The sequence below is a fragment of the Arachis duranensis genome, chromosome 5 (assembly GCF_000817695.3).
Source record: "Arachis duranensis cultivar V14167 chromosome 5, aradu.V14167.gnm2.J7QH, whole genome shotgun sequence".
Classification (NCBI taxonomy): domain Eukaryota; kingdom Viridiplantae; phylum Streptophyta; class Magnoliopsida; order Fabales; family Fabaceae; genus Arachis; species Arachis duranensis.
In genome coordinates, this window is record NC_029776.3 from 8,519,692 (window position 1) to 8,538,133 (window position 18,442).

Consider the following 18,442-nt stretch of genomic DNA (forward strand, 5'->3'; position numbering starts at 1 on the left):
TCCTGTTAAAAGCGGATGGTGTATACCGATTCGCACTCCGACGTGGAGGATCAGCTGTAAGATTGTAACCTTTACCTTTTTCACTTGTGGCCGTACCTATGAAAACACAACAAATGTTGGATGCTATTACACAAATGGCAATTCAATATGTAATACAAATACAAGTTCACCATGAAGCTACTAATAGAAATTCATAATCAAGCCCTAAACCGCCACATCCTCCAAGGTCACGGCACACTCACCAACCGAAAAATAAAACGTGTGAATTTTGGACTGCCATCTCTCAATCAGAGCATTAATCATTGCTGACTGACATTTGATAACTCCAATTTAGGATACATAATAAAATCCAGTCTCGCGTAAATGTGACTCAACAATTTAGTTGTATGGATTCGGCGACTTTAAATGATCACACATCAACATTCTTAAACCCTACAATATCACATTTTCGTTATAAGAACAAGTATAATATAACTATATTATCAAAAACACAATTATCCTTAACATGTCCATTATAACTAATTCCCAGCATATTATTATTATTATTATTATTATTATTATTATTATTATTATTATTATTCATAACACAACATACTAATTTTCTAATCTAAGTTTAGTTATTACTAATTTATTGTCTAAATTTTACTGAATTAAAATTCAATTATTAATAATCATAAATAAAATAATTAATTAAATTTTTATTAGTAATCATAATAATTAATTAAACTCAATTACTAATACTAATAATTACAACAACAAAATATCAATATCTACCTACTCCAATCTAATATGTACATATCTCGTTTTCCTTCTTCTTTCATTCATTCATTCTTTACATGAGACATTCATTCATTTTTTTTATTTTATTTTAACTAATATGCATAAAAAAAAATCCAGTTTACCGGTAGAATTTATTTACTAACCATATCATTCATACATACATACATAGTTAATTCCTATTTTAATTTCTATTTCTAACCACCTAATAATAAAATCATACATACATATATGCTTAATCTCTACTTAGTGCCATTATAATATATATTCCTAATAAAATCTAATATTATCACTATTATTATCATTAAATCAGATTATTAAAAAATAAAAACTTACATAATTTGGATGTCCAAGATAATTAGCAATATGAAGTTCTGGTTGATTTACTTCCTTAATTTTTGATTTTTTTGGCATTTTTGTTTAAATTTTTCAGCAGATTGTTGTGGTCCAACAATGATGAAATGGGGAAAGTGGTGGGGTTGGGAGTAAGCAGAAAGGGATACGAGAGTGAGAGTGAGAGTGAGAGTGAAAGAGATAGTGTTGGGAAGGGGTGAAACACTGGTCTTGGGATAGGGAGTCACGGGCCAACCAAGAAGCCAGCTGCATGCGTGACGCGTGGACAAGGGGCTCTCAAATCGGACCCACCGATTTGTGCACCTTCCGCGTCCTGAAATCGGACTTACCGATTTTCGTTCCCAAATCGATGCCACCGATTTCTTCGACACCGCCGTCACATCTCAGTGAAACACTCCAAACCCCCATATCGCTGCGATACTCCTTCACCGGCTCCATATCAAAATTAAAAAACTCTAAGTTATAAGAAGAATTAAATTAAAAATTATATTTGAGTGCATTATTTGAAATAGTGCATATATTGTGAGGTTATGACATTATGAGCTTCTCTTATATGAGTTATTCTGTTCATAAGTTATTCTTATTATAAGATATATTTGATGTTTTTTGTGGTTTCTTTTTATATAATATTTTTATACTTATATATGATCAATGTTGTAATATTTTTTTAATAGTAGAATAATAGTTATAATATAATAATTAATCTCATAAAAATAAGTTATTAGGCATTAGAATAAATTATGAGGAGTTAGTATCCTCTTTGTAATATATTCTTTGAGATCCAAAAAAATATTTAATCATCAAACCAATTTTTTAGTATTAGGCTTATAGAAATATTCCATAACAAACCTCCAAACTCAATATGCCTTTTTTTCGAAAAAAAATTTACGAATTTCAGATCTCAATCTAACCATCTCATCTGTTAAGGAGAGTTTTTTATTTTGCTTACTTTTCTTATAAGTTCGAACTCTAACCATAACTTTTATCAATTGTAAGTTCCACCTTGAATTTTGAGTTTGGGAGTTAAATTTTTTAATCAAAGTTTGCATATTGTGGTTCTAGGATCAAGAGTCGATGTAAATGTCAAAATATTTTTTTCTTGATTTTTTTTGTTTTTTGGTTTCATGGACTTCCCGTGATGGATATCTCCAACTCATGGCTTGTATGATGATCAAGCGTTTTTCGAGATTTCAACAAAGACACATCAAAATAAATTCAAGTTATCAGAATCAATATTTATTAAATTTATTATGCTTGAAATAATAATTTAATCATAAAAATATTGAGTTTAAAATAAAAAAATTATTTCTCTTAAATAATTGTATAATGAATTTTTTTATTTTAAAGGTAACCTATCTAAATGAAACTTTTTCCTATCTAAAGTAATTGTTTGGACAATTAATTGATGAATTTTTTTTATTTAGATTAGTTAACTCATGAATTTTTTTTCAATAAACAATTATTCAAAGACTATTATTTTATTTCAACCACAAATTTTCATATTATTAATTTTTAAATAATAATATGCTCTAAAACATTTTATAAAAATTTAAATAAAATAAATCATATCTTTATGTATCTAAATATAAATGTGATTTGGCTTTAAAGAGCTTAATTAAGATTTTTAACATGAGAATGAGTTTTCATCGTGTGTCATACATTTTTTTGTTCTTTTTTTTATATTGTTCATTTTGTGAACATATCTCTGCTAAATTCGTCTCAGGGTAGAACTTAAAAAGAAGAAAGTGTGACAGGCGACGTGTCCCTACAGACAACGCCATTGTTCATAAAGTATTTTTTTCTCTTCCGAATTTAGGAATTACCTGAACAAAATTGTAAAAAGTAGGTTGGAGACACAATGTTGTCATCATCCTCCTATTCCAAATTTCTAATGTCCTGGTGGTAGTGGGTGTTCCTACAAGGACTCTAACATTCAAGTTAGCATAGGTCACAAGAGAAACTAAGTTAGAGATCATACTTTCATAAACGTATTTGGAATAGTGGATATATATTACGAGATTATGATGTTATAAACTTCTTTTATGTGGGTTATTCTTTTATTATGATCTCTCTTCATATGATGCTCTTAGGCCTATATTTAGTCAATGTTATAATATTCTTCTTTAATAGTAGAATGATGATTATAATGTAACAATTAACCTCATAAAATTGAGTTATTAGATATTAGAATGAGTTATAAAGAGTTAGTATCCTCTTTATAATATATTGTTTGGAGTCTAAGAGAATACTTAATCATCAAACTAATTTCTTAGAACTCGGTATATCTTTCTTTTGAGAAGGAGTTTTCGAATTTTCGATCTCAATCCAAGCGTCTCATCCTTTAAGGTGGAGCCTTTTATTTTATTTATTTTTCTTATAAAATCCAAAATCTGACCATAACTTCTATTAATCATAGGTTACCACCTCGATTTATGAGTTTTGAAGTTAGATTTTTTAATTAAAGTTTGCATATTGTGATTCTAGGATCCAAAGTCGATGTTTTCATTTCTTAAATGTCGAAATAATTTTTTTAAATTTTTTTATTCAGTTTCATGGACTTCCCGTGGTTGGTACCCTCAACTTGTAACTTATAGACTCGAGCATCCGAATTTTTGAAATTCCGATGAACACATCAAAATAAATTCAAATTGTCAAAATCAATAATTATTAAACTTATTGCGCCTGAAATAGTAACTCAATCATAAAAATGTTGATTTTAAAATATAAAAATTATTTCTCTTAAAACAATTGCTTGATAATTTTTTTTTTCATTTAAGTGTAATTTATCTAAATGAATTTTTTTTAGATCTAAAGTAATTATTTGAATAATTGAATGATGAAAATTTTCAATTTAGATTCGTTGACTCATGAATTTTTTTAATAAATAATTGTCCAAAGATTATTCTTTTATTTTTATCACAAATTTTTATTTTTTTAAATAATAATATTCTCTAAAATGTTTTATAAAATTTTAAAAAAATATATCATACATTTACGTGTTTAAATATAAATATAGTTTGTCTTCAAAAAGTTTAATTAAGATTTTCAAAATGTTTTTCTTTAATAGAGAACGAGTTTCCATCTTTTGCCTTTATAAACTTTGATTTATAAATATCAAGTAGTGTTTTTTGTGGTAAATAATTTGCATAATTTTTTTCTGAATTTTTGTCTCACAAATTTTAAATTGTTATTATTAAACCTCCAAATCATTGATTATTTAATTGGTCTAGTAATTATAAGTCTTTGAAAGATATAATGATATAATTATAAATTAAAATTTGTAAATATTTTTTAGCTTGGTAGAATTTTCGTATTATGTGCTTTAATGCTTGTGTTTTGTGATCATGTATTTTTTGTTCTTTTTTTCATATATATTGTTCATATTGTGAATATGTGTTGTACTAAACTCAATATGGGGTAAAACTTAAAATAAAAAGAATGTGACAAGCGGCGTATTCTCATAGACTACGCCATTGTTTATACGGGTTTTTGTTCTTTCGACAATAATGCATATATTGTGAGGTTATGACATTATAAACTTCCCTTACATGGGTTGCTCTTTTCATGAATTACTCTTATCATATGATGCTTGGTGCCTTTTGTGATTTTCTTTCATAAAATACTCTTACACCTATATGTAGTTAATGTTATAATATCTTTTTTTAATTGTAGAATGATAGTTACAATATATATATATATATATATATCATCAGCCGAACCTAAAGTCGCATTGATAACTCATGCGCAAACAAATTACTTATATATTATAAAATTTATGCAAAAAAATAATAGATACGAGATAAATCTTATTAAATTTCTCTCATATTTTTAGTCACTAATTCTATATATATAGAATTTGGCATCCATTAGAATATATTTTAACCATCTATATATAATTTGTTAATTGTATTTGATATAAAAATAAATAAACCACTACTTATTTTGTAACACCCTACTATACAGAGTCTTATGCTTAAGTCATAATTTAGAGATAGCAAAGTATTACGACCTCTAAAATAAAAATTTAGTACGAATAGTATTGTGGAAAATGATTATAACTAGGAGCCTTTCCAAGAAAAAGGGGTAAAACAAAATTCGTAACTCGAAAGCGCAACACTTCGATCGATAATGTAACGAACAAGAATAAACCAACGCGAGATTATATATATACAAAAGAGTCAAAAACGGGAATATCAAAACACAAAATCTGGTTGCGAAGATAACCGGTCCGAGCATAGCAATATATACATATAATAAAATAAGGAAACCCCAAAGAAACCCAAAGGGACACAAATACAGAAAACCTATTCTCCAAAATCTCCTATAAGAGGAGTCATCACAGTTTGTATTATTCAATGGAGATAAAAGTATCTAAGCAAAACATATAAGACTAAAACAGTGCCCAAGAACAAAGGATCTTCGCTAATCCAGAAGTCTCCAGCATGCCTCAACGAGAAGCCTCGCGTCCTGCATCTGAAAACCACAAAATTCGCATGGGTATGAACCAGAGGTTCTCAGCATGGTAACAGTTCCCACATATATAACATGTAATAATAGAGGAAAGCCGAAGGTAATCCTAAAACTTCCTCCATATAAAATCAAAGCTTACAAACAAGTTAAACCATAAGTGGCAACTGACTAAAGATCCTTCAGTCTAACTAATACTTCTCTTTCCAATTTCTTCAGACCTCCCAACCACCAGCAGGAGTACAATATGCAAATACAGTTATTTCAGACAAGAGATATATAAGTAGGAACAGATAATAAGACATTTAGACAGATAGCAAGTAATATGCAGTCAAGTAGGCAATCTCAAACAGTTCACATAGTATGCATATGATGAATGCCTGTCCCTAATGGCTGATGATATCATCTGTCGATTATAGAGCCAACCCGACAAGTCCTGGTAGCTAACCATTGGACTATCCCTCTGTCGTGTCTCCCCAACTCGAGTTATACTCAATATAAACTTGATCATAATCATGATCCATATCCATCACCCTCACTGGTGAATATTTATGGGGGTGAGCTCATCCGGGGCTTTCACAATGCCCGGCCACCCTGACGACATAGGGTCAAAAGAGCTTCGAGTCTTAACCTGGAGCACGTGGTGGCTAGCCACTGCTTCCTCCCAGGGAAACTCTTATCTCCGATAGTGGAAGTGCAAACATTCATGATTCATTCAACAACATATATGCATTTATTCTTAGCCAAAATCATGGCTCCGCCATAACACGGCAATAATCTAGCCATCCGACTCACGGTTAAATCCATAACCAGCCAATTCATTAACAATTAGGGCCCTTCGGCCCATGGCATAACAAGCACTTCCACCGCCATCCTCCGCATCTCACATAATCATCTTTGAATCTCATTGATCATTCGTTTTTCCCTTGCTTCACTCGCATGTTACCACATCCCGTAGCTCCTTTTCTCATTGCTAGGCATATCAGAATGATTTAAGACACAAGTGGTGAGATCGGAGGCTTAGAAGTGTGAAATTTGGCTTTTAAAACTTAAAAATCAACTTTGGGATGAAAACAGGGTCACGCGTACGAGTACTCCACGCGCACGCGAGGATGGCCACAACGCTCATCAATGCGTGGATTGAAAAACAGCCAAACGACGCGTACGCGTCAGCCACGCCTACGCACGGGTAAATTTGCGCCCCAGGCACAAAACTAGCACAACTCTGGCATAACTCTCGGGAAAATGGCTGGGCATTTGGTGCAGCGCATCGACGCGCCCGTGCACACCACGCGCATGCGTGGATGGTGCCTTCTTGAAGAACGACGCGCACGCGCCAAGTGCGCCTACACGTGGGGGTCATTCTGCTAAAAATTTTCTAAGTTAAAAGCTGCAGAATTCACAGATTCAACCCCCAATCTTCCGATGGACATAACTTTCTAATTTTAAATCATTTTTTGCCCATTCTTCGAACGGCATGGACATCTCGGATCCAATTTCACTTCTAAATAGGTTTGGCACAAAAACATGGATCCAGAGTCCAAGTTATGTCCCATCAAAGTATGCCCAAAAATCATATTTTCATACAAAACCACAAAGTGCCATTTTCAACTCTTTTCAAAATCAATCAAAACATGCCAATTTCATCCTTTTTCTTTGAAATCAATCAAAATATACCAAAATTAACATCAAGTCTCCTCAACTCACACATTAACACTTTACCACAATTCACAAAACATCATCCCACCATTTAAACACTTCTCAATCAAATGGCTAAGAGGCAAACACATAAATATGTCATACATTCTTTCTCATCCCAAATTTCTAATAATACCATTTCCAATCAACCATCATTGTACATAATCAATATCATACTCACCATCAACATGGTTTCAACCATAATTCAACCTTAATAAATCATCGAGCATATATCACAACATGCATATTTCTCATACATCATACCATCAAGGCATCAATAATCATCATCATATATCTCAACCATTTAACAATATCAACAATTCAATGCCTATCTTAGGGCCTCTAGTCTAAGTATTTCCCACCACATTACATATTAAATACGAGAAAGCGCGACCATACCTTAGCCGATTTCCCAAGCTCAACCGGAGCACTTCCAAACCACTTTTCCTCAAGCTCTCAAGGTCTCAATACCTCCAAGAACATATTTTTACATACAAAATCCTCTTCAAGCTTTTCAAAGTCTCAATCAAGCTCCAATGTTCACATATACACAACCTAAGCCACAATCATCATACCCATACACAACATCTCAATACCCAAACATCATAGAATAACAAATTATACTAGGGTTGAGAATTTTACCACACCCAAGGTCCAAGGAGACAAGATTAATCTTCTTTTTCAAGAGAGTTGGGTCCTATAACATCAAAGAGCCCAAAATCTCAACATTTTTGCTCATATAACTCGAAATCAAAGCTGGAAATTCGAAGAGAAAAACATGGCTTACCTCAAGATTGGTTGTATGAGTTTTGTAGAGCTCTTCGCGGTGAATGCATGGCCGCAAACGGTGCGAAAATCGGAGCTCTAGATCAAAAGTTATGGTGGTTTGAAGATCAAGAGAGAGATAGAACTTGAGAGAGTGTTCTTCCCCCTCCATTGTAATTTCAGCGTGTGAGTGTGTCAAGTGAGGAGAGAGAGTGCTGAAAACTAGGGTTTTGGTTTAATTGGGCCAATGACCCACTTTGAGTCTGGTTGGCCCGATTTAGCCCGTTTGGTCCAATCTTGGTCCGATTTCTATAAAATTAGTACCAAAATTATTGTCTCAATCTCCTCTACCATATTAAGCCATAAAAATAACATTTTTGACTTTTTAAAATAAATTTTCATTTACGAATTAATTAACCGTTAATTAACTGAGTTTTACATATTTAAATTATCATAAATTTAAATTGATAAATATCAATTTAATTTTATCATTATATATAATTTATTTTCAACACATGATTAACTAATAACTTATTTTTGGAGTAAATAAAAAATCTTAACTAAATTAGTCTATCCAATTTAAATGAAGTCAAAACTTACAAGTTAGTATATCCAAACTACCATCTTATCAATTTATTTTTTCTAAACTTATAAAGTTGTATGTTTAGTAATTTTATCTTTTTACACTTGTTATTACTTATAGCTATAATTTTTTACTTCAAAATAAAAAAAAATTGCATCTTTTCGCATATAAGATATGTAGGAACTTTAATTTAGAGACAAATTAAAATAAAATTTAATTTGTTATTTAAAAATTAAATTTTAAATAATAATTTGCATATCTTTCATATTTTTATTAGCATCCAATCCTCTTAAGAAAAAATAAAAAAAATGTAATGTTACACATTGAGATTATGATATCGATCTGGTCACATTCTATTTAGCATTTAGCACTGTATTATTGAATATGAATATATGATCGAGAGACTATTCATGATCCAGACTGTATTCAATAATGAGACTATGAGAGGTATATATGTACACGTCACCCAAGGTATAATAGCATACTGTAATCTAGTTAATTAACCTAATCCAAGTTGAGGAGCTTGTTTTGTTTTGGCTATGCTTTAGTTACAGTGTAATCTAATTAAATAAGCACTAGGATGGTCGTGCTATTGTGTTATAGTCATATGATATGACCAATCATGAAAGGATCTGCTGCTGCGAATATACTAATCTTAGCAGCTGCAGAATCAGATTCCACGTTCCCGCAGGAACACCAAGCATAGCATAACTTGTCTTTTATCACCACTAGCTCCTCAGCAAAACGGAATTGCCTTTCTGGGTTCTTTCTTTCTTTCGTTTCATCCACTCAATATTTTCTCCCACTATTTTCTTTCTTGAGCACTTTAATTATCAATGAGATAGACTATGAAAGTATATATCCTCTTCTTATTATTGAAAAATCCCGAAACTCAGATTAGTTACCAATTTTTGTTGGTAAAAAAAAAAACCATATTATTTGCCCCACTGTTTATGCATATTTTAATTAAAATAATTGATAAAAAATAAAAATAAAAATAGTATAGAATAAAAAATAAATAACATAGAATAAATATAATTTCTGATAAAAGAATTGTAGTTGATTATGACATTATTTACTCACCGCAGCACGTGTTCCACCATCGCTTTCTTGTTTTGTTTTTCTTTTGTTTGGTAAATCCATCGCTTTCTTGTTTTACATATATAGATGTACTTTTTTTTGGGTAGGAGTTCGAAAATCAAATTTACTAACGTCACCGAAAAATGGGCTTGTATTGTCCTTAAACCCAAGAGAATGCCCTCTTCATCTCTACTTCGTATGTGAAGATTAACCCAAGGGAAACTCATTGATTGATCAAAAGCCCACAAAGATAACTTACTCATTGAGATAGAATTCATGCAAGCACATCATACACGTACATAACTGATCCAATCCAATAAACCCTAAAAGCAGACACACATCATGCATAATCCATATTCATCAACCTTCCAACCTAGCATTATCATATTAAAAGAGTTCACATAAATAAAAATGGCGGAAAAGAGAAATTGGAGAAAATAAAAGTCATATAAATAATTCACATACTATACCCCTACAAAAAAGAAAAACAAGAGCTTGAGAAATCATGCATGCATGCATGACGATGTTCCCATAAATGTAACTAACTAATTTATTAGTATCTTCTGGAACCCATTTTCCTCAAAGAAGAGACTCTGGGGAACTCGGAACTAGTACGAGATTGCTGGTGGCCGTGTTGGGAGGGCGGCGCGTTCTCGCAAACTCTCCAAACCTTGACGGATTTGTCCAAGCTGCCGCTATACACAATCCACTTCTTGTCATTCAACATGGCCTCCGGGTCCTTCTCCACCGCCAGACACTTCACCGGTCCAGTGTGACCGGTCAACGTCGTCAGGCAAACATGCTCGTTGCTAAGCGTCCTCTTCCAGACGCAGATCCCCATATCCGCCGACCCACTCAATATCAAGTTCCCCGCCGTCGCCAAACACAGCACCGCCAGTTTATGCCCCCGAAGTATCCCCATGTGTTCGTACTTTGTCCCCCTTACCCAGAAGTTCACCAACCCGTCCGACGAACCGCCGTACAGAACATTCCCGTCGGCGTTTATCACCAGCGCCGTCACCGCACACTCTTGCTTCAGCAATGTCTGCTGGAAGAAGTGTTTCGTTCCTTTCGCTTGCATCTCGCGCCGCCAGATTTTGACAGTGCCATCCGCGGACCCCGAGAACACCAAGCCTTCCGGCGCCACAACCAAGGAGTTAACGGCGTCGTCATGCGCCACCACAGACTCCAAGCACTTGAAGTTGGAGGCTCGCCAAACCTTGAAGGTCTTGTCCCAAGAAGCTGAGTATATGAAGGCATAGTCCTCCGTGACACTAAGGCAGGAGATGGCGTCGTAGTGCTTGATCCAAAGCACATTGCGGTTCTTTCGAACCTCGATGTAGTTGCTGGGTCTCATGGAGCACTTGATGTAGTTTCTGAGCGTGGGAAGAGTGGCAATGCGTCTGTGTATTTGTTCGTTTCTCGAAGACACCTTCCAAACCCTAATCCTGCCGTCTTGGTGGCCGGTGATAATCTTTTCACCGGCGATGACGATGGATTTGACCAAGCCGCTGTTGGATTTGAAGCCTGCAAACTCCTTCTGGTTCTTCCAAACCCTAATGTTCTTGCTGTCGGAGCCGGTGTAGAGAAGGTCCCTGGTGGCAGCGAGGGAGTATATGTGGCCTTCTTCGCGGACGAGGGAGCCAACGAGAGCTTCATCGTTGGGGTTGGTGAAGCCATCTCCTCCAATGTTGGTGTTGTGGTTCATGTGAGAGGACCATGGAGACTTGGCAAGAGGAGAGAGTAAGGAGTCATTGTCAACGGCCATTTGAGCAGTTTCTAATAAATGTGGGGCGTCAATGGTGATAAGGGGTTTCCTAGTGTTCCCGTCGGAGTTGTAACCGTCCATCTCTTCGTCTTCTTTGTATTATTATTCCAAACATGTAAACATTGTATCTCATTCTATGCTTCTTTCTGTAAATGATGCCAACTACCCGCCAAACAATGCTTCTATCTTCATTTTCTCTTTGCCTTAATTAAGCTCATTTCTGTAAACCGTAAGTCTATAACTAATTGGGTTATGACATGTCATCATTGTTCTGTGGATGGATAAGTGCAATCACATAATTAGATAAAAGACTAGACCAGTAAAAAGGATGTCTGACTTTTCTTGTCGCCCCCCATGAAACTTATTTTTGATTTGGTCAATTCACTAAATTTGGCCTTTTTTTTTTCCTACAACAAGAAATGTTGCAGCGTTTTAATACTATGTTTTTCCTAAAGACGGGTTGAGGGTTACTACTTTAGCAACAAGAAATACTGATACATGTGACCAAAGAATAGGAAGGGAAAAAAAGAAGGGAAAATCCAACAATATTGTGTATACCAAATTCATTGAAAAGTCATAACCATTTTTAATTCAGTTTTTTAAAAGGATCGAGACTCATATACCATTATATATCTACAAATAAAGTTAATAATTGATACTAGTTAAATAATTTAATATATTTAATTAAATTATTTTATAATCATTTTTAATTATTTAACTTTACATGGATATAATTATTTTTATTATTTGAAAAAAAAGTAACAACTTTTTTATCAAATAATAAAATAGAGAATAAGAGGTGAGAGGTATTTAAAAAAAAATTAACAAACTAGCTATGATGATAGGGATGGATCCAAAAATATTATCATGAGGTTAATAATATATATAATATTAAAAAATTATGCAAAAAATTATATAATATAAAATGTATTATAAAAATATACCAATAGAAAATATATTTAAAGTACAAAAAATATGTATGTATTTTTTTATTAACGAAGTAGTCGATTCTTCGTATCATAAAATTCATCAATAATAGAATTTATGTCAAATTTTTCAACAATTTTCTTTTCAATATAATTAAAAGATAAATAACAAAAAATTCATCTTTCGTTTTATTTTTGAGTTATTCTTCACAATATTCAAAGTTGACAAAGATTTATCAATTGTAGTAGTTAAAACAAAAAGAATTAATACCAAATGAATCAAGAAGGACGCACACCAGAAGAAAAAAATTCACTTTATGAAATTTGAAAAATTTTATTTAATTAAAAAATATTAGTAATAATATCTTTTCAATTTTTTAATATTGTTATTTACTTTTTAGATATTAGAAATTATTAATATTTAGGTTAAACTGAATTTTTATTTATATGATTAGACTAAATACTAAATAAATTTTTTAAAAAATTAAATCATATTTAATAATTTATTACTGCTAATCTTTTTTTTTAAAAAGCTCCCCCCGCCCTCGAGTAGGTCCGTCCCTGTGATGATGAGAAATTGATAGATGGAAACCTAATCAAATATATATAGATTATAATCAATCCCTTTATAGCAACATTCAAATCAGGGAGTATACTGTATAAAGAGCAACCTATATAGATGTGAGGGTCTCGTGGTTTTACTGGGAATATAGAAACAACTCTTATAGTCCATTGTTTCCTTTTTCTTTTCCGTTTAGCTATATCATCTCCGTGCAAAGAAAGAGTAATCAACTATCCCTTCAAAATTGAATAACCTACTAAAGATATATAACACGTGCAAGTCTCTTCTAGTAAGTAGTCTTTCGATTAGGTTCGTAGAGCATACTCAATCTTTGTGTTGCTTCGAATTGTTAGATAGTTTTTTAAACATTTAAAATAGTGTAATTTATACGTATTGCGCAAATTCTTTTATAGAAAAGCACTTAAATAAAAACACGTCTAAAATATTTTTTTTAAATATGTTTTTTAATAATTAAAATTTAATATATAATCGATTAAATTATGTTATTTTTATCAAAATTAGGCTAGACAAATTAATTTAATAAAAAAAGTAAATCAAATTTTGAATTAGTCTAAATTAATATTATCTTTTATAAAAAATAATTACAATACCCTTATTATAAAAAGTGACTAAAATACTTCTATTATATATATTAATTTTGATAATCTTAAATTTTAACTATTTTCTTCTCTACCATTATAAAATTAGAATTTAGAATTTTCAAAATTAATATATGTATAAAATAGAAATATTTTAGTTATTTTTTATAATAGAAATATTATAGTTATTTTTTATAAAAAAATTAATTTAGATCAATTTAAAATTTAATTTATTAATTTTTTGGCTAAACTGATTTGTCTGGTCTAATTTTAATAAAAATAATACAATTTAATTGATTATATGTGTTAAATTTTAATTATTAAAAAATATTTTTAAAAAATGACGTTTTTGACATCGCTCACTCTTTTATTTCCTGTTTACTGATCTTCTTTTGTTTGCAGTATATTGTTAGGAAAATTTTCAAATATCCTATAATAACGAAATTCAACTAATTTTAACATCGATATTCTAAAAACATTTGAAATTCTTCCAAGTTAGTTAAAGTTTCCTTCCTTTCCCTCTAATTTCTATCATTTGACATCACACTCTACAGCCAACCGAATTCATTGGTGGTTTCATGATAATGTATTGAATCACGATGCATTCGCCAGTTTCCACGCACTCTTTTGTCCCTACCAACACACTTTCGTTTGCACTGCATCCCCTTTCGAGAAAAAACAACGGGCTTTGGCCTTGAAGAAATAAATAATCGATCCCCTTAAGCGAAAACCACTAGCTATCCTATAGTAGTAAAATTAAAACAGCGGAGCTCAAATGGATTTATATCTACGGCATACAACTACTTTCTATATAAAATATTTGAGCTTGCTCTGTCATTTCAACTCTTCTTGAGCAGAAAACAGAGAGAAAATGGCTTTCATTATTTCCAGAGGTGAATCTACTTTCTCAGAGACTGAGAAATCAAGTCTTGAAGAACACCTAGAGGGCAAGGACTCTGCAATAGTGGACAAAATCTCGTCCGAGCTCCAGTTGAAGTCATCTTTGTCATCCAAGGCCTCATCTCAAAGCCTGAGCAAACAAGCTGTTCTTCAGCGCATCCTTCAGCGAAAGCTACTTAACAAAATCAAAAACACTGTTGAAGGTTTTACCAGCAGCTCGGAAGGCAATACGGCCACGGAGCAGAGGTGGCTCCAGCAAGAAGACTCTTTTTCTGCACCTTGACCTTAAGCTACCAACCAACAAGTGTATATTATACATCCCGATATGAGACATAAGACTAGTGAATTATTGATTAATTGTGGGCTGCTAACGTTAAGGTTGCATTTGCGGTCGAGTACCAAGATTGTAGCACTAGATTTTCATTAGCAGAACTGAAGTTGTATTTTGTTATTTTGCATTCAAATGTCTTTGGGCTGTGTTCTAAACGGGAAATTCTTTCATAGTTATTCCTTCATTTCAATGTATCTCAAGGTTTGGGAATCCTTTTCCTTAGAGCAAAAAACACTCTCGATAAATAACTATAAATATATCTTGAAGGTGTTTGCTATAGTGCCTAAAAAGTATTGCCTAATTACTAAAATAGGTCAAATAATTAATTTTAAATTTAAAAGTATAAAAGTTAAAAAATTTTAAATATTTTAAAGTTACTATAAAAAGTAACTTAGACAAAAGTTAGGCACCAAACAAAAGACACCATAGAATTGGCCTATCTTGAATATCCTATATGTTAGTACAATTCTCCCAGGACAAAAATCAATAATATCAAAGATGCAAATAATTCCGAAACGCTTGCACCTATTGGCAATAGAAAAGAAGGAAAAAAAATGCTCACTTCTGTAATATCACACCAGACTTAGAAAGGAGCCGAAATGCTCTGTTGGAATTGTTCAATGCAGAGGACGATCTCTGGACTGACATTTTTCTTTTTTTCAAGAACTCTAAGGCACCCTGTACACATTGAGGAGGGCCTAGTTCGCTCAAAATAACAGGTTCCAAACTGCAAACCATTATCAGAATAGATAATATTAGAAATTAAGAAGCAACATGATTAATACATTAATTGCTCTTAGAAATAAATAAAGGATGAAATCCCCCTCACCCTGAGTTCTTTGATTTCCTCTTCTTTGAAGTGGCAAGGTTTGTTTTAGCCTTCTCCTTCTCCTCATCAGAGTCAGGCAAGAAAACTTGTCTGCAAATGAATTATTGCACTCTTACATACATATCTAAACCATTATGCACATTAACATTGCACAAGAGAGAAAGAGAGGTGACACATACTTCTCACGAGCTGCCAGCATTTTCACTATGTCATCTGGAAGAAACCCTGAAGCTGGATTTGAATTATGCTGAGGCTCAGAACCTGATACATCATCTTCTTCACCTTGAGCAGTGTCCTTACTTTCTTTGGATTGTCGAGGGAGCAAAGTCATGTTAAGACAACATTCACAACCGCTTAAGTTGACAAATTTTTCATGAATCCAATAATAAATCATGGAAAGTAACTTGAACAAAGCTGAATAACACACAATCATATCTCATGAATTTGTAAGTTCTAATCATAAAAATAATGTTAGTCCGAATGCCTTCATAGTTTTATCACTTTATGCATACACACATAACAGATACGTAGAATTTACAAAGAGATTTATTTTTGAATAAAATCGTTTGAAGCCTCCCATATTTCAACCGAACATAGTTTGTGGATTTAACCAAATAAATAAATAAATAATTTCTAGTTTCACTTGGGAGGGAAACAACTGAAACTGAAATTTAGGTAAGCATAGAAAATAACAAAGCAGTAAAGCGTTTCATACCTAGCTTTACTTTCTTTTTGAATTTTGCGAATCTCCTCGTCTTGTTGTATACCCTGTGAAGCGCAAGCTTCGATTAAGCACAAACTACTTATCCAATAACAAAAACGGATTTTAATTTTGATGAATTGAACGGAGAGAAAAACAGGGTGAAATAAGGAAAGACCTGCAGAGCTGTGAATTCCTCAGGGGCGTCGGAATCACTATCTTCTCTGTCAAACATTATTGAATATTGATGCAATTTCGAGTTTGAATCTCTCTCTCTCTCTCTCTCTCTCTCCTGTGGAATCGAATTAATAAGAGCTAGGGTTTAAGCTGGTTCAGCATGTTTTAATTTTTCCGTCATTGTTACCCTTGTGAGGAATTGGGCCTGAAATCTTTTATTGGGTCAATAGACTTATTGGCAGTTTCTATGGACACTCTCTAAACAGGATATTAAAGACAAAAAAAAGATGTTCAACGCACACAAGGCCTTGACGTGTATTAGTAGTAGGGGTTTTCATGGCCGGCTCGGCCCTAAACATTTTAACGGGCTAATTTTGTATGATTTCACGAGTATAAGATCAAGTAAAGGTCTCAAAAATCTCCGTTTCTAAACCAAAAAAACAAAATATTTCAAAAATAAATTCGGCCATTATTTTGAGTCGGGTCTGTACTAAGGCAAACCTAACTTCACTCGACCCATGTGCACCCTAAAAGAACTGAAAAATATATATATGTTTTTATCGAAAAAAAGATATATATGTTTTAAATTAATTTTAATATTATGTTATATTTATCATAAGTTTTTTATTTTATTTTTAATCATACTTATTGAATTAGAAAATAATTCAAAGAAGCATTGGACAAATTCAAGTTCAAATAAGAATATCAACTTTTTGGTAACAGGTTTCTTCTTTATAAATAAATGTATCATAAATAAGTTTTTTTTATAAATTATTGTTAAAACTTTAAAGACCTGGTTTTCACTCGATTTGGACTCGATATAGTTATGACTCGAAAATGTTTAGATTTTATTGGGTCTATAACTGAGTTAGAGTTTAAAAAATAGACCCAATATATATTTAGAGTCGGATTTGGGTCAGAACAAACTCGGTTTCACTCGGCTATAAACACCCCTAAATAGTATTAATGATCTTTGTCTTGCTATGTGCATTTGGATTTGAGACTTGTCTGAAATTAGCAGTGGATGAAAAATTTTTAATGTTAGATGTGTGAATGTTGTGATGTTAATAGCTAAAGTTAGGAGCTATCCAATCTATTTTCGAATTTCTTTAAGTAATCAATTAAGATGTAGTCAATTAGCCATTTTTTATTTTTTATTTTTGAATAAAATATGAATTTAAACTATTACGAAAGAAATTTAAAATTTAAATAAAAAGAAATATCTAAAATAAAAAATATTTAAAATTATTTTAAAAAATTTAAAATTATTATAAAAATTCTTAATTAAAAAAAAACATTTAAATTGTACCCAAAAAATCTAAATCCTAACAAAAAAATAACTAAAATTATTTTAAAAATGTCAAAACCTAACAAAATAAAACATCCAAAAACTAAGTAAAAAACATCTAAAACTATTTAAAAAGTCCAAAATCCAAAAAGAAGAAATATAAAAAACATAAGAAAATGAAATATCTGTCAAAACTTAAGAGAAAGAAACATCCAAAACTAGTAAAAAGAATAATCCATGAAAATTACTGTGTTTGGGAAGGTAGGACTGCGGCGGTGATCGAAGAAGCTGCGTTCACGAGTGGAGGACAACGGCGGGGCGTTCGTGAGGGGAAGACAGTGGCCGTGCTTGACGGTACTGCATTCGCAAGGGGTAGGGAGCGGCGGTGATACATTCGTGAGGGGGAGGGCACTGCAGTGATGGTCGGCAGCACTGCAAGTCCTGTTGCAAGGATTGTCGCATGCGATAGTGTTGGACGAAGATGGAACAGCGCCGCCAAGACACGCCGTGGAAAGAGAGGACGCAAGAGCAGGACAGTTCTAATTAAGTATAATGTTGTAGGGGCAAATGCTCCTACTATAATTTAGAATTTTTTTTAGTAGTACATGATAGTAATATTTATTTGTCTCTATTAAATT

At 32.4% G+C, this 18,442-nt stretch overlaps 2 protein-coding genes across 2 annotated transcripts; both read right to left on the reverse strand.

Annotated features, from left to right (window-relative positions):
• Positions 1 to 10,277: 10,277 nt before the first annotated feature.
• On the reverse strand, positions 10,278 to 14,798 carry LOC107487829 (protein JINGUBANG-like). The gene is made up of 2 exons (XM_021142132.2): positions 14,690 to 14,798; positions 10,278 to 11,584 (listed from the first exon to the last, which is right to left on the reverse strand). The coding sequence occupies exons 1-2, from the start codon at positions 14,796 to 14,798 to the stop codon at positions 10,278 to 10,280; spliced, it is 1,416 nt and encodes a 471-aa protein (XP_020997791.2).
• A 421-nt stretch (positions 14,799 to 15,219) lies between these two features.
• On the reverse strand, positions 15,220 to 16,669 carry LOC107487914 (uncharacterized). The gene is made up of 5 exons (XM_016108610.3): positions 16,518 to 16,669; positions 16,299 to 16,407; positions 15,819 to 16,053; positions 15,640 to 15,729; positions 15,220 to 15,537 (listed from the first exon to the last, which is right to left on the reverse strand). The coding sequence occupies exons 1-5, from the start codon at positions 16,572 to 16,574 to the stop codon at positions 15,369 to 15,371; spliced, it is 660 nt and encodes a 219-aa protein (XP_015964096.3). The 5' UTR covers positions 16,575 to 16,669; the 3' UTR covers positions 15,220 to 15,368.
• Positions 16,670 to 18,442: the final 1,773 nt, after the last annotated feature.

Coding starts and splice junctions, on each gene's coding strand:
- LOC107487914 (XM_016108610.3), bottom strand. CDS start 16,574: ATGTTTGACAGAGAAGATAGTGATTCCGACGCCCCTGAGGAATTCACA. Junction 16,408..16,517: donor AGGAATTCACAGCTCTGCAG/GTCTTTCCTTAT, acceptor TGCGCTTCACAG/GGTATACAACAAGACGAGGA. Junction 15,730..15,818: donor ATGCTGGCAGCTCGTGAGAA/GTATGTGTCACC, acceptor ATTCATTTGCAG/ACAAGTTTTCTTGCCTGACT.
- LOC107487829 (XM_021142132.2), bottom strand. CDS start 14,798: ATGTATAATATACACTTGTTGGTTGGTAGCTTAAGGTCAAGGTGCAGA. Junction 11,585..14,689: donor TATTGCCTTCCGAGCTGCTG/GTAAAACCTTCA, acceptor AATAATACAAAG/AAGACGAAGAGATGGACGGT.